The sequence below is a fragment of the Telopea speciosissima genome, chromosome 8 (genome assembly GCF_018873765.1).
Source record: "Telopea speciosissima isolate NSW1024214 ecotype Mountain lineage chromosome 8, Tspe_v1, whole genome shotgun sequence".
Lineage (NCBI taxonomy): Eukaryota > Viridiplantae > Streptophyta > Magnoliopsida > Proteales > Proteaceae > Telopea > Telopea speciosissima.
Window position 1 is genome coordinate 55,306,935 of NC_057923.1, and position 16,539 is coordinate 55,323,473.

Genomic DNA, 16,539 nt, shown 5'->3' on the forward strand with positions numbered 1-16,539 from the left:
TTATTTAAAGATATTTTGTTTTAGGTCAATGGTAATGATATGCATTTTAGTTTTGTTTTATAGGAAATGAAAAAAGAAGTCAAGAAGAGAACGAACAACAAAATTCAGACACTGCCAAATCTGATTCTCGTTCTAGTACCACTCTCTCTCTCTCTCCGATTATCTGTACACATTGTAGAGGATAAGAAGGAAAGAAAAGCGAGGATGACAATTCGTTCTCGCTTGCGTTCGATCGTTTCGTCTATTGTTTCAGTATATCCTCACGAGATCTCTGCATTGCTTCACTCTTCTTCCTGCTTTTTCTTCGTAAGTTCTCTTTTCTCTTTTTCCAGACCTAATTATATCCCTCTACATTGCTCCAATTCTTTTATCCACGAAAGAAGTCGATCTTTTCAGCGAAAATTTACTCTTTAAAGCTTGTCAGTTTTTAGTTTGCGTCTTTTCTCTGATTCTAAGGTTAGTCTATTTGTATGAGTCCGGTAAAATTCAGTCTCACTTAACAACAAAAAAAAAAAAAAGAAATTTTTTTTTTCTTCTCTTTCATTAAGAGGAGCTGTTGTGAATTGTGAGTTAAGGAACAATTTTGGTAACGTGTTTCCATCAGTGGATACAGTTATCGTGCTTTATAGCTGGAATGGTGATAGATAGGTAATAGACAGTATTTTGGCATTGCAGAAAGTCATACTTCATTGCTTTTATTATTCACATAGTGTGCCAATTCCTGCGGCTTGTTGATATTGGCATCCTCTACTTGCGCAAAGTTCTCTTTCATAGCTGACAATAAGTAATAGTTTACATGTCTAGATATGGGCTGTCATTAGTTTCTCCTTTGAGATTGGTAATTATGTAATCTTGTTTTATTCTTCCTTAACCAATAACTTTTCCTATTTGATTTGAATTTTTTTTTTTTGTTTTTGTTTTCTATATGCAGATTTTAAGTGCGTACTTTGTTGTTCTTCCTTTACGTGATGATGGTGCCATATCTTTAGGTATAACAAATCTCCCTGGGCTGTTCGTTGGATCATTAGTCCTAACATTGGTCGCTGCCCCTGTTTCGACAGTCATCTTCTCTTTGCCCTATCTTTCCAAAGGGAAAGTATGTCATTCTCCTTGCTCTCTTTTGTTTGATTTGGTGGGTCTGATTTGTTAGATGCATTAATTCTGAATTTAAACCAGGACATTGGAATTTTTATATTTTATTCATATTGCTATTTTTTTTATGTCTTTTGGTTGATATTTTCCATACTGTAAATGTTTGACATAGAATAATCAAGTCTCATTAGAACCTTTTCATGTACTTTCATATATAGACAACTGATTAAAACTGGTAGAAAAGTGGTACTGTTTGTGCTTAAGATCTTGTTATTTATTTTTAGTGGAGGAATCCCATACTCAGCATTTTGCCCTAAGGGTCCCAAAATATATAGTTTCAGTTTAGAATATTATTAAGTAATCTCCTGATATATGTTAGTGTACATTCACGCTGTTGTGGTTTGTTGGGTTTTATCTTTTGTATTCTGTAGTGATCCACATAATTATTATTGGGCTTATATATGTTTGGTCAGGTTTTGGGTCCATTACATGTATAGGGGTAAATTGTAATTGTGTGGGGATTAGGGTTTCTAGGGTTTCCTATATATTCTCCGTGGAGAAAACCTTAGACGCAACCAAAAGAGATCACTTTGTGAGGTGGAAAGTGGTGTAGAGAGTTTTTACGGCTCAGTGAACAATATTTGGTTCTCTTGGGTGCATGTAAGCATTTGTGCCGAACCGGGTTAAATTCGTCGTATTTTGTGTGATTGTTTGCTTGTTTTTTTCCTCGTGGTTGCACATTTGTCCCCAACAAGTGGTATCAGAGCGAGGTTTGGAAAGTCGTCGTAGGTGGTGCGTGGAGATTTGGGAAATGGTCGGTGCGCTAGGAGAGCGGAATAATGTATTTTTTTTTTCACTGTAGAGCATGGATCTGTTTTTTTTTTTTTTTTCTCTCTCTCTAAATCCACGGAGTTGCTGGAGAAAAGAGAGAAATTGGGAAGAAAAGAGCTGCGCAGGAAAAACATTGTATGATTCGATTCAGAAATGTGACAGAGAAGAAGCGAAAAGGGGGTGAATAGTGATTCGTACAGTGAAGAAAACATGTGAAAAAAGGGGGATGGTGGATACAGAATCCACCTTAAAAACGAAGAGAAAAAGTAAGAGAAGGAGTTTGTACGAGGATTCTTGGAAAATTTCTTTCCAAGCTAATTCTGCATGGGTTTGGGTTCTGTATAGAAAATCTGATTTCGTATAGAAGATAGCAAACACTGATAAAACCTGCTCTGATACCATGAAACAATATCAAATACAGGAAATCACTGTTAGCAAAGTAGGGGAGAAGAAGAAGAGAGAGGGGACCACAAGCTAGTGGGATAAGGAACACTGCTCAAGGTTGGGCAGCATCCTCCAACCGTGGGCTCTCTATTATATTTATATCATAAAATAAACACAAGGACAAGTATGCCCTTGACATAACCCTTAGTACATATAATGATTTCACTACATAATCAAATACCCAAAACAGCTCCTATGGTTAGATTAAACATAATAACCATAAACTTAACAGAGAGTCTTGCTTTCTGAATCATATGGTATTTAATTAGAGAGTCTCTTTGATTTGTTGGTTCAATTACAACTAAGTATTTCTGAGTGTCAATTGCATGGTTGATTCTCCAACCAGCAGCCTCTTATGATGGATGCAATAACAGAAAATAAATTACCTTGAATGCGCTGCAAGAAAGAAAGGGTTAGGAATACAAACATGCAACAAGAATATAGAAACCCTAAACTAAATGACTGTTAATATGGTTGTCAGACATCATGGTTGATGAATCAAGAAACCATAACTTGGTTTATCCAAATATCCAGAAATTTCATTTTTTGTTGATTGTTGATACATCAGATCTGCTAAATTTATAATTTTCTACTAAGTATTGGGGGATTTTTCTTCAATAATCAAGTTAACTTATTTTGGTTGACCTCTAATCTGAAATTATTCTGGTTGGCTGATTTAGTTGAGTTTTTAGAGTGATCTGATTCTCAAGTATGTTATCATTTTGTTTATATTTGACTCTGATTTTGATGTTGGGTTATGATTGGATATTATATTGGTCTTTTAACTTGAAAGCTTAGGGAGGGTGGGTAGTTGGTTTTAATGAACCTTATTTGTTGAAAAATGTGATAATTTTGCCTAGTGAAGAAGTATTATTCTTGTAAAACCTATTAGTTGGGCACATTTCAATGATATGAATTTGCCCTTATCAAATTTATTTTTTTAGGGTCCAGGGTTTCTGATATTTTTCTGCTTTACTCAATGTTTCATCCATCTTTGCTTTTCCAAAACAAGTTTCAGCAGGGTCCTTGTGCTTGTGTATGAAGAATAGTAGGGGCAGTTCTGAGTATTGTACTTGGTAATAGAACCACTTTTTTTGGTTAAGTGATCAGAAAGAAGTTTTCCTCTAGACGGATATGCATCTCTTTGACAGCCCGTAGACTCTAACATAACCCCCCTCTTGAGAGAACTAGAAGGACATGCTCAAGACTGTATTTGCATAAACTATTGTTAAAGTAGTTGATTCTGCAGGATTGAATTGATGTGATATTCTATTTGAAGTCATATGAGTGTTATCTGTGACATTTGCTTTCCATTATATAAAATCTTGGTTGCCTGTTATTTATGTAACAGTTATGTTTTTGAAGATTAGTGCTGTAGATCGGGTCTTTGTTAAACACCATTTTGTGATCAGTGTCTCTTGATTTCAGGCTTTGGTTTTGGTACACAGGTTTTTTAGTGTTTCCCTTGTTGTATTCTTCGTTCTATGGTACTCTTCTTCGGCTAAATCTTTCCCTGCTGGTTCCAAGGTATGATAAGAGATTCAGGATATATGAATGAAATATGGAGTTAATATTCTTATGGCTAAAGTGCAAAATGGATGTGTATTGTGCTAGCAATAGCACAATGGCTGCCTGATTTGAGGCCATGTGGAGGGATGATGTGGCCAAGCTGAACTGTTGGATAGATAGGAAGGTTTCTTCCTAGTCCCTAGATCGATCACATGTTATTTTGCTGGCCTGACTCAACCACATGGCCCATCTTGTATTGGATATTTTTTTTTTGTTTTTTTAGCCATAAAAACAGTCTTTCCCTATTATTGACTTTTCAACCATTTCTAGAGCTTTGTTTTGCCAAGTGGCAACTCTGTTTGTCTTCAAAATTTGACTAGTAGTATAGGAGGGTGGGGCATACCTGTGCACCAACTATGAGAACCGGGAAGGCTGACTGGTGGCAGTTGTAAACAGTGTTGTACTAGGCTTGGCACGACACCCATTGTCCTACCATGGTACCACCTGCCCTATTCTTATTAAGACATGTACCTGAATTTTGTTTACTTAGTTGTTAGTTAATTGGTTTGCCATGTCCAGGTTTCAGTTCCTCACTCCACTTTTAAAGAGGATCTCAAGGTTGATGAAAACCATGGAAGTCCTGCAATTTCTGATGGTTGGGGTAACCATGGGTGGTTTTACATTTCAGTCAGAACTGGCTTCTTCCTTTGGGTATATGACATTTTCAGTACTTTGTTGCTGGCTGATTAGTTAAATGTTTTGTCTATGAGATGTTAGTGCGGAAATCTTTTCGTTGAATTTGATTTTCTGATTTGAATCTGTTTTGTTATTTGAAGGTGGCACTGCTTAATCTTATTACTATTTCTTCAACTTGGGCTAGAATAATTGATGTTCTGGACAGTGAGGTATGTGTGCTGCCATTTATGTTTTAAATAATGAATTGTGAATCTTATGCTGGGCCCAGACTAACGTCATTGTGGATTCAGTCAGGTTCAAGATTGTTTGGGTTCATTGGTGCTGGTGCTACGCTTGGCCAACTTTTTGGTTCATTGTTTGCTGCTGCCATGACTTGGATGGGACCCTGTATGTATGCATTCTCTTCTGAGATGTTCCTGCTGTTTCTACTTCCCCTTATTTCAATAACTGATATTAATCAAATGGTTCCTTTCAGTTTTACTGCTGTTTGCTGCTCTCTTGATGGAACTTGCTGCACAGTCATCAAAAGGAATCAGTCAGGGTATACCACATGACTCTGAAGAACTTTCTTTTCTGAGGTCAGTTGAAATTCTTAGATTGTTACCATCTCAAACGTGTTGCCATTGTTATAAAGTCAGACCACTGGCTGATCCATTTTGGATGTTCTATCTTTTCTGCTTATTCCACTTAACAAATCGTGGTTTGAGGCTGTCTGTAGATTCAATTGACTGGAACATGGATATAAGGTTCCTTCATTGTACTATTTACCTACTTATTGCTGATAAATGTCTCGATGTAGAGCCTTTGAAATAATTATGATGATAACATTACTTTTGGTAGGCAGATGAAAACAGGATTAGGCTTTGGATATATCGCTAGACTGTAGAAATAGGTACTTCAAGGAGATAACATGGAAAGTTCTGCTCTTATAAGCACATCAATGTACTTGGTTTCCATTGACAATAGGATATGGAAAACTTTTACATGGTTAAGCTTCTGTGTTACATGAGTTTCTTTTATGTAAGTTATAATCCATGTGTAACTATTGTACAAATGGGGAAGCAGTGAACGCTGTGTTTCCTTGAAACTTTAAGTCCCTTTCTGTCTCTGTGATGAGACTTGAGTCTAGATAACCTGTGCTTTAAAAATTGGTGACAATATATTTAAACTTCACTGCTATAACAAACCAGGATCTGAAACCAGTACCTGCCAAGTAGAATAGAGAGGAGAGAGAGAGAGAGAGAGAGAGAGAACAATGGGAGAGAGAATGTGCTGAACCACGATAGATTCAGACTTATGATCTATTGTGGTATTCACCTTTATTTATATTAGCAAACCAAATAGGCTCCTAGTAGGAGTACACACTGGACAAGACTAAGAGTCTAAGACTGCCTAAGGCTAATTACATAATAACAAGGATACTAACTAAAAGAGACATAAACACACCCTAACTCTACAACTCATGATAGGGACGTTCCCCCTATCGTGAGTAACCTTTAACACTCCAATAATAGAGTCTCTTCTTGGTGTTGTAGATTTTCATGGTCTGTTAGGTTTGCATATTACATTATAACTTCTGTATAGTAGTTCATACTGATTAAATTCATGCTGCTTGACATTTATTTACTTTGGTTGCCTCTGTTCATAGAGAAGGGGATCCTGATCAACATGTTGAGACTGATGAACAAATCAGGCCTGCTCTGGCAGGATCTTCCCCCAAGTTATCTACTTCCTTGGGGAATCCTCGGCTTTGGGTTATCTTAGATGGGCTCCGACTGATAATGTCATCAAGTTACCTCCTTTCCATATCTTTGTTCCTATGGCTTGGTGCAGTTGTCTCTTCCTTCTTTTATTTTCAGGTATAGTTTTTCTCTTTTCAAAGATAATTTGTATTTGTGATTTTAATCCATTAGTATATTCTGTGTGTTTTTTTTAAAAATAAATTTCTCTGGTTTTTTTTTTTTTTTCCTATTCAATATAAGATTGCTTTGATGCGTGTAAAATTAGAACATGCTTTGTATTACCCAAAGTGCAGGTAATAGTGCAAATGACTCATTAAGGTCTTTGTATGTTTCCAAACTCTTCTGGTATGTTGGACTTTCAAAAGGAAAACTTGCAATATGAACTTCTCCATCTGTAATAAACTATTCATCTTGGAAGAATTAATATTTCATCTTTTTTCTCACTTGAAAAGAACTTGAGAAAATGTAGTCATATTCTCATAATGCATAGAAAACGTAAAATATTTGACATTGCACATATTTCTCCCCTACACCAAAAACGAAAAGAGTCCCCACACACACAGAAAACCTTGGCCAGTAATTTTCTTCTTCTTGGCAAATTATGGAACCTGGCCATAAATCCTTTGAGGCATTCATGTCTTTGTTTTATGCTACAAACTCTGACAGAGGCATTTAGTCTTCACTCTACCAAATGCATGCAGGTGCAAATGTGCAATAAGTGTGTCAAGATAAGGCATAAGGGGGTGTGGTGGGGCAATGGGGCATGGCATGGTCTTTTTGCATCATTTGCAGGGTTGTAGTTGACTAGCGGAAAGCTATTTTTATGAGAAGAGAATAGGACAAAGTAAATTAAGACAGTCGAAAAGCTACTACTAAATGATAACACAAAATAAGTGAGATAAGAAGGAAAAATGATGAAAGAATTTGAGATGAGACAGGTGGGACTCTAAGGAGAATAGAAATACCAGTCAAACCCTTCTTCTGGGTTGAATCGTTTCGTAGAATGGGGTACTGTGAGATTTCTCTCAACTAAGAAAGAACTTGTGTTAAAGACATACTATGGGTATTAGTAAAGAGAAATTGCTGGTTTCTTTCCTCACAGGGATTGTAGAGTTTTGCTGGCTGCTGTGGAGTGTTTGATCCTGATGGTAGTTGCAGATAGGCTAACAAATTGAAGGGGATTGGGATCTAAGGAGGCTGAAAATATTCCTAAATTACTCTAATACCTTATAACTGAAACGCTTTATATTTGTTGTGATGGTTATATTTGACCTTGTTATGTGCGTCAAGTCACAAAGCTTTGTAACATAAGAAAAGCATAGAAAAGTTAGTGGATGTTTTTGAAATCTTCTGCAATTCACCCACCTTGTGAAAACTTATAACTATTTCATTTTATTTATTTTTTCCTTGATTTATTAAACTTTTGTAACTTTCACAAATCTAGATGCAGACTAGAAATTTCAGATTCAATTAAAGGGGCTTCATTGTATCGTTTTTGGGTACCCATATCAAATATGAAAATGCACATTCTGCTCATATTTGGCACCCAAAATCCTCCTCCATTGAAGTTCTTGTTTTGAAGTAGCACTATATTCCCCTTTATAGATTTTGTGTTTGCATTTATGAGATTTTTTTATTGGTCCTTTCTTATTTGATATTTTGACTATTAGACTAATATGCCCTATTTAATTATTTGGATTTAATTTGCAGCTTTCTATTTCTGGACATGTCAAGCACTAGATCATAACTAACTTTTCCTTCTGACAATTTTCAACACAGAAAATAACTGTAGTTGCCATTACTGTTGCTAGTCCTCTTGGCCGAAGAAGGTTGTTTGCTCAGATCAATAGCTTCATTGCTGTTTTTATCCTTGCTGGACAACTCACTTTAACGGTATGGTTTCTTAATTATTTCTGCACAACTTGCTTGGTTGGGATTACTTTCTTCATTTGAATAATTGCTGCCTGCCCACATTTGGTTTACAAGTGCCCCTTGGCTAAGAAGCCCAAAAATAACAGTTTGATCACCTTTAGGTTCTCTTAGTTTGCAATAGAAATCATTCTATGAATTTAAATACTTATTTGGGAAAATTTGAAGTCCTGACTATCAAGAACTACAATAGATAATATTCCTCAGATTAGGCATTCTTTCTTAACTCCTTCCTCACCTTCTCAATTCGTAGTCGAAAAAATTTGACTTATGAAATGATAAACAAATTAGAGTTGCTTTGGGAGAAAAAGAACAGCAAGCTTTCCAAAACCTGCAATCAGATGGTGGGGAGTTAATTGATAAAATGAAAATTAGAGTTCTACACTGGGTGATAACTGACGATATGTTTAAAGATATACCAGCAGAACAGCTCTGTAGAGACTGGTCTCCTTTTCTCTTTATAAAGGAAAGAAGATCAAAGAAGACAATTCATTATTCCAAATCTGAAATCTCTAAGTGGAAACATTCCCGCAAGATTTTCTTCTATGTTTGCTTCTGAATGCTTGAAACTACAGAGCAGAACATTGTTATACAGTAAAGAGCTAGGGCTTCAAGTTTATATCTTCATTTTCAGTCTAAAATCTTTTCCATGGAAGTTTATGGGAGATAGTGTAAAAAGTTGCAGAAACACATTGGTACATTACGGAAGGATTGCAATTTTCGAGTGAAATTTTCAAAATGATATTGTGAGCACCAATTCACACCTAAGGTTTTCTCACATAAGCAAAATAACTGTCTATAATAGCTTAATATCAGCTTAGGTTATATTGGTTGTTGTGCATGTCTGAATCCTTATATTAAGGTATTAATGTATTATAGTTTCATAAGGTAATTATGAAAATTACTGAGGAGATGATAAAATGTAAAACAAACAACCACAGAAAACACACCCAAAAGGCAAATAAAGCCAGACTTCAGAGCCTTGACTTCCAAACAATACATGCTCGACTCGACTAGACTAAGCCTTATCCTGTTCTACATTTCCAATTTAGCACCAAACTCCCTTTTCTCTTTTTTTTTTTTTGGGAGGGGTGTGGTTTTAACATTGGCCATACTACATTAAAACATTAGCATTTGTGACTTTTCTTACTGCTTTAACCTTACTCAAACAATTTTATCTAGATAGTCAACCATATTTTCGCTGTTTATCTTATTGTATTGATATGTTACATTAATTTAAAATATTTCTAATAGATGCTTCTTGTTGTCACCGATGTGGTGAAGTGAGAAGTTGTAACCGTCTTTTGATTGCCTATTGTCTTAGTCCCAGAAGTTATTTTAAGGTAGGAGTAAAAAAGGATTTTCAAAATAGTTTGAGAGGGACGTATCATTATGTCATTCTCAAGAGCTGTTATTGTCTTGCATGTTTTTGGAGTACATATGTGAAATGACATATTTTCCCTGTTTTATACTAAAAGGGGAAAAAAGTATGGTTGCAATTTCATTTTCATCAACTTTAGTTACACCAAGATTTTCCCATTTTTAAATCATGTATTTTTAAAAAAAATTTACTATACATTATATTTAGTTTTTGAAATAATATTTTTTAAAAAGTCTGAATAGGGCAAGAAAAAGCAGCACTCTCAGTGTTGGTTTCCATCTCAAAACAGGTGGTATATCTGTCATGTTGCAGGTCCACTGCACCCAATCCCATCTCATGGTTTGGTTTGACTTATGGGTGCCAGAACTTCCTTCTCTATTTATATGTTCCCGCACTGTTTCCATTTTGTGTAATTGTCTTGGGAGAAAAATATACTCTATCAATATATTGCTAAGATACTATATTATGCTTACATCCTAAGCTTTTACAATGCTCATCTAACATTAAAATTTTGAATAAATGTGTGTGTTTTAATTTTACTAAATTTTATCAATAAATTATATCAAATCCATAAAATGTGGTGAAAATACAAATGATCTTAATGTTGATACATTCATTGTAATGACATACACCTGAACTTTGAGTTACCAATTTTTTTAAAGGCATCGTAACAAAAACAATTTGGGATTAGTATGGGTTATTTCTGGGGTTTTTGTTTTGGGGGGGGAGGTGGTTGGTGTTTAATATTCACTTTCTATAAACAATTCAAATGTGGGTTTTGATGCGATTTGAATGATGTCAAGAAATACTCTTGGGAAGCATTTCTATTAGAAGAGAGAATTAGGAGAATACTTGAATGATCGATCAGACCAGTCAAGTCCTTTATTTATAGGATGAAAAATACAATCAAAAGTCCAAAATAGCCCTAGTCATAGCCGAAATATGACTAGGAATCTAAGAATACATAAAACATAATAATAAATATAAAATAGAGTATAAAAAGACCAGAATACCCCTACGGTTAGTATTCTGGCATATCTTAACATTCCCCCTCAAGTTGGAGCAAAGATATCACTCATGCCCAACTTGACTAGGCTAGGATGAAAAACTCTTCCAGGCAGTCCCTTGGTGAATATATCAGCAAGCTGATCAACAAACTTCACAGATCACCTCATTAGATTTGCCCTAATTGGATAAGAAAAACAGAAAAAAACTGAAGAAATTCGAGTGGGAGGGGAGGGGAATGGATATTGAGTGGAAAAAAGATGGAAAAGAGAACAATGTAAGAAGGGGGGGGGGGGGGCTAGGAATCAGGCTAGGTCAGAGAGACCTGCTTTAATACCATATTAGAAGAGAGAATTAGGAGAATACTTGAATGATCGATCAGATCAGTCAAGTCCTTTATTTATAGAATGAAAAATACAATCAAAAGTCCAAAATAGCCCAAGTCATAGCCGAAATATGACTAGGAATCTAAGAATACATAAAACAGAATAATAAATATAAAATAGAGTATAAAAAGACCAGAATACCCCTACGGTTAGTATTCTGGCATATCTTAACAATTTCTATCCAGACAACCATGCAAAAATAGGATGGATTCTTCTATGACCAACATCTGGAGTTTCTGAGGGCTTGGAATCTCTGTGGGGTTAAGATGCGTGACAAAAATAGGAGTTTTCTGTATGCATTTTGTAGTTTAGTGCATGATTCTTGTTTTACTTGATTTTTTTTCCAGCATGTTTGTCTTAATATTTTTATAATGTGGGATTTGGGTTTAGTCATGTAAATTTTGAGTTGTAAGTTATATTTTCCAGTTGCCCATTTAATATTAGTCGTGTCTTTATCAAAGTTCTATTCCATTATCTCTCTAGGCCATTCTTTCAAGTTCAGAAACTTGCCTGTTTTGCCTTGATAGTTTCATAGTGCCATCAGAGAGGTTTTCCAGTTGGCCATATGATGAAAAACTAAGATTGCATGAATCCAATGTGATTTGCGAATTTTATGCCTAATTGCTAGAGCTGAGTATAAATCTATGATGGGATTTCACGGGTCACACTTGAGGAATCCATGGGTGTGTAAATACTGTGTATTTGTCAATTGAAGCTTAATATAGGGTCTTTTGCTACTGTCTGAAGTTTACGCTTTTTAATGTGAAGGTAGGTCTATCTTTTCTTATTTTGTTTCTTTGTGTTTTATTTTGCTGTGATTCTTCTGCTGAAATACCCTTCCATATGTCTAAACTAGGATCTGTTTTCAATCTCAAAAGCCCATCCACATTTACATTTCAAATTTCTGATCTCCAGAAGTGCCAACTGACTAGTAGGAAGGAAAACCTGTTTCTGCTCTTTTCAGCTTTTCTGTCTTAATTTGGTTTTCACCACTAATCCCGCTTGAACTTTACATTAGTAAGTAAATTTTTGTCTCTCTTAATGAACTATTCATAAGATTTTTAATTTTTTCTCTAATCTTTGAAACACTGGCTGTCCTCTACCAGGGAAAGAAAATGGATGTCATTTTGATCCCTAGAACTACTGAATCTAGGTCTTCATTACTATGAAATGCACGCTGTTTAGTACCAGTTCAGTCGAAGTGCGCAACTTTTATGAAGTACTGCTGGATTTTGATTAAAACTATGTACTTCCTTTTACTTGCATGTAAATTTTGTTTGGAGGTAACATCGATTGAAATATATGTCAATTTTTGCGGGCAACCAATATTTCGATATCTTGATCCGTGAGTTTGTTATTCTTGTCAATTAGGACAATATTTCTGAGCAAAAATTTATAATTGGTGGTTTGGAGAACATCAGAACAACTTAGTACCAAACTAGGAGTTTTAAAGTTGCATATAACTTTTGAGAAGTTTTGGTGGAACCGAAGGAATGTTGCATGCGTCCTGACTTATGCATAATAAAAGTATCGTTCTCCCTTATCTGTTTTCCAAACTTTGGAATCTTGGGCTTGTTATTATTTATTAAGCTTTATTCCAAGTCATTTCCAATTGTTTTTCTATTAGTCCTATCATAAATGGTTGACAAATAAGATTCCCAAGGGATTACTGATATTTGAACTTTTTAATCTTGGGTTTTTGGAAATCTCATTCAAAGTTCTTTCTTATTTGCCCCGATTCAATCTTTAAATGGTTAGAAACTTAGTTTAAATCAATGATGATGTGTCAATCATAATCAAAACTTAGTTTAATCCAATGATGATATTGGTATCCACCATGTAGAACATAATCTCAGTAATCCATGTTTAGTAGTTGAAAAGTGTCATTCTTTCACAAAATGGAGTGTCTATTGTATGAATTGTGACAATAAATCCATTTAATTGGTCAGTGAAGTCTAATTTTGGGGGATGAAATTGTTTTTCTTTGGCAAACACCTTAATAATTATTTTTTCTGGATTTATTTATTTAAATTAAAATTTTCTTTTCTAATATCAACCTTGTACAGGGACGTATTCTTACAATTGCTGGGGTTACTGTGGCTATTTGCTTGGCTCCGTTCATTGCCTTCTCAAATATGGTTGCTATTGCTCTATGGCCCACCTGGTTTGTGGTGGCTTTCTCTGAGACTTTGCGGAAGGTTTGACTGTAGGAATGTTGATTCAGTATTTTTCAGAGGCATTTTCACTTCAGTTTTTTCCTCCATATATTATTAGTTGATGATTCTGTAGGAAATTTTGTATTAATTTTTTTTCATGTTCTTTTCATGAAAATTCAACTGGTTAATGAGTGTATGCTCAGTTTGATTTTTATCATGTTGCAGGTGGTTATGTATGTGGTAACCAGACCCGGAAGAGAACTCCTATTTACTGTTGTCTCACGGGAAGAGAAGTATAAAGCCAAGGTAATTCCTAAGAATCAATTCTTCCTTCTCATTGTCTAGTGTATGGATGTCAAATGCATGGTAGTTTCTGCTGAATTAGCTGTGCCTATTTTTGGCATAGAAGAGGGCATCTTGTATCCAAAGTTCAAGTTTCACCTTTGGGAAAAGTTTCACTCCATAACATGATGAGAGCTTATAGAATATTTAAGCTAAGTATTATGGTGCTGCAGGTATGTATAGATGTGATTGTTCAAAGACTGGGAGATGCAACAGCAGCAGGGATGTACAAATTTCTTTTTGGCACCCTCAATCAGGGAACATCAACTGTTTCCCTCTATACTTTGCCTGTACGTATGATTATACATTTGATTTGTTCTTCAGAAAAGCTGGGTTGTCGATAATATTTTTGTTGCCTATATCATGACGTAAACTGTCTAATTCCTTATCTGAAAAGCTTAAATTCACTGCAATTTGCATCACTCCTTTCCCCTGTTAAGGTAATCACCATTAAAGTTGGGTAAACCTAACAACCTCACTAATTAATGAAAAACCAGCAGTATTGGAGTCTCTTGTCATGCTTTCTGCTTCAGCATAATTTCGTCAGCTTTGTTATTATTCTGCTAGGTCAACTTTGTATAAGCTGGATTGCTGGAACATAGAGACTTAATAATCATTGGTTACACTAGTAAACTATGTTTCATGGAAGGTGAAGTATCTTTTTCTGCTGACTCTTTTGATTTCAGGTGTGTTTCTTGTGGATAGTTACAGCATTCTATTTGGGACGTCGTCAAGAGCACCTGGCCAAGCTCCACGTTGCCTCTACACCCTGATAATTTTTTGCAGGATGGGAAGGTTTGGCCGGCTGCTTATCATGTACGCATGTAAGTGGGCCTACCCATTTGTTTTAAGAGTCTAATCAAAGTTAGGTTCCTCATAGATCACATCTTTTTGAAATTCAAACTTCCCCCCCAATATGGTTAGGGTAATTGTAGCTCTGTGATTTACTTATTTAACCTAGTATATAAATGGGGAAAAGTTTTCTTAAGATATTTAGTAATTGCAGCAGCTCATCCAGTCTATTTATATAAATAACCCTGGACACCTTTTTCCACTGTCTGATTAGTTCGGGTGATCTAGCTAGGTCACCTGTGGCTGATTTAATCTCTGATTCTCAGGATAATTTTATTGGCTCTGATGCCCTGCGACTTTCATCGAATATTGATTTTTTGGACCCTTCATTTTGGATCTTTTGTAGACCCTTCTGTTTTTATTGGGCTGGAGATGCAATACTCTTAGTTATTCTCTTATTTGAGTGAAAAAAGAAAAGAAAAGAAAACCACAAACCATTCTTCCTCCCCTTGCATCCCCTTCTTTCGTGGTATGCTCTCATTGTCCTGCTACGCACCCCCTGGGGAGGGGAGAATTCCCTTTTTCAGTCCACTTCCTCTGTTCTTTCTTTGATTGTGGCTGATTCATGGGCCATGCTGAAAGAAGGAAAAAAATCAACCTACTTTCTGTTGCTCCACACTGTTTCCTTTACTTCGTCTCAGCAAAAAGGCTGTGGAGGGGCAATCCTTGTTTTCAACTTTTAGTGTTCTCCAATGTCGCCTGTCTTTCCTCTCCTATGTGATGCTAAGAAAGAAAGCATCCGCGCACTGTTTGTAGGCAAAGCATGCTTGGCATTACTTCCACCCACCTCAAATAGATTCATGGTTGCATATACAGCTGCTACCCACCACACCGTCGGGTGGGGGGCGGGGTTTCACACTCTCAGATGTAAGCTACTTTAAAACTTCAACTATAATCGTCAACTTCATCATTTCATAGATTGTCTGTCATGGCAGGTTCATTTTCCATTCTTTGTTTCAATTTTATGTTCATGGCCATAAAATTCTGCTGTTACCTTCTAGCATCAACAATTCTGCTGTCAAATGAAATAGGAGCAGGTGGGAAGTGAGAAAGTGGGATTAGCTCTCTTCTTTTCTGCCAAACTGACAATTAGACTGTGTTGCCTGACGGGGAGAATGGTTGTGTGTTTGGGTATGGCAATAAAAGAGGTACGGATTCCATAAAAAATTAAAAGAGGTACATATATGTACGGGTATAAAATGGATTAGACATCTTTATATTTAAAAAAAATTCATCGCAAAAAGCTTGTTGAACAATAATATGGTATGCATTTAAAGTGTTTTATACGGTTCCTCTGTAAAAATTCAAGGGTAAAAATATGGGCATATATTCACTATGCAATAGACATGTATCCAATAACATAGCCTTATCCCAACTAAATGGGGTTGGCCACATCCTTGTGCTTCAATCAGCTCTATTCAAAGTCATATAGGATACGAGACCTAAACTTAACATGTCTTTCCTCACCACTTCTGTGATTATTTTAGTTTTGCCCCTGCCTCTTTTAGTTCTTTCAATCGAAATCAAAACACTCCGCCATATTAGAGCCTCCCAAGGCCTCCATTGAACATGAAAATGCCACCTCAAACGACTCTCTCGTAGATTATCATTAATTGGAGCTACTTCCAACTCGGCTCTAATATGGTCATTCTTTACTTTATACTTCCTAATTTTGCCACACATCATCCATCTCGACATCCTCATCTCTGTTACACTTAGTTTATCTATATGACGCTTCTTAACTGTCCAAAATCCTGCACCATACATCATAACCAGTTGTATGATAGTCCTATAAAATTTTCTTTTAAGTTTTAAAGGAATATGTCAATCACATAGACGTATCTCTCCACTTCATCCATTCCTTTTTAATTCTCTGGGTAATATCATTCCCTGTATCACCTTCTTTATTTATGATTGACCTCAGATATCTAATTGTCCTTCTCATCAATATTCACTACCTCCTTAATTGCCCTAGTGTGCCTAAAGTCACACCATATATTCCTTCTTAGTACTACTTATCTTAAGACCTTATGATTCCAATGTTGATCTCCATAACTCCAACTAGGCGTTAATCCTTGCTTTTGCCTCATCCATCAAAACAATATTATTAGCAAAAAGCATACACCAAGGAACCTCATATTATGTCTCTGGTTAAATCATCCATGATATGCACA

At 35.8% G+C, this 16,539-nt stretch overlaps 1 protein-coding gene across 1 annotated transcript; it reads left to right on the forward strand.

Annotated features, from left to right (window-relative positions):
* The first annotated feature begins 94 nt into the window (after window positions 1-94).
* LOC122671575 lies at window positions 95-14,507 on the forward strand. Its single transcript, XM_043868876.1, has 13 exons — window positions 95-306; window positions 932-1,096; window positions 3,796-3,894; window positions 4,456-4,587; window positions 4,713-4,781; window positions 4,863-4,959; window positions 5,048-5,150; window positions 6,221-6,431; window positions 8,094-8,207; window positions 13,082-13,213; window positions 13,397-13,477; window positions 13,687-13,803; window positions 14,200-14,507. Exons 1-13 carry the CDS (start codon window positions 205-207, stop codon window positions 14,284-14,286), a joined length of 1,509 nt encoding a protein of 502 aa, XP_043724811.1. The 5' UTR covers window positions 95-204; the 3' UTR covers window positions 14,287-14,507.
* The last annotated feature ends 2,032 nt before the right edge of the window (window positions 14,508-16,539 follow it).

Bases quoted from the DNA above. Each gene is read 5' to 3' on its own strand.
- LOC122671575 (XM_043868876.1), top strand. From the start codon at position 205: ATGACAATTCGTTCTCGCTTGCGTTCGATCGTTTCGTCTATTGTTTCA. The intron at 8,208-13,081 runs GTATGGTTTCTT...AACCTTGTACAG, and splicing joins CTGGACAACTCACTTTAACG to GGACGTATTCTTACAATTGC. The intron at 13,214-13,396 runs GTTTGACTGTAG...ATCATGTTGCAG, and splicing joins TCTCTGAGACTTTGCGGAAG to GTGGTTATGTATGTGGTAAC.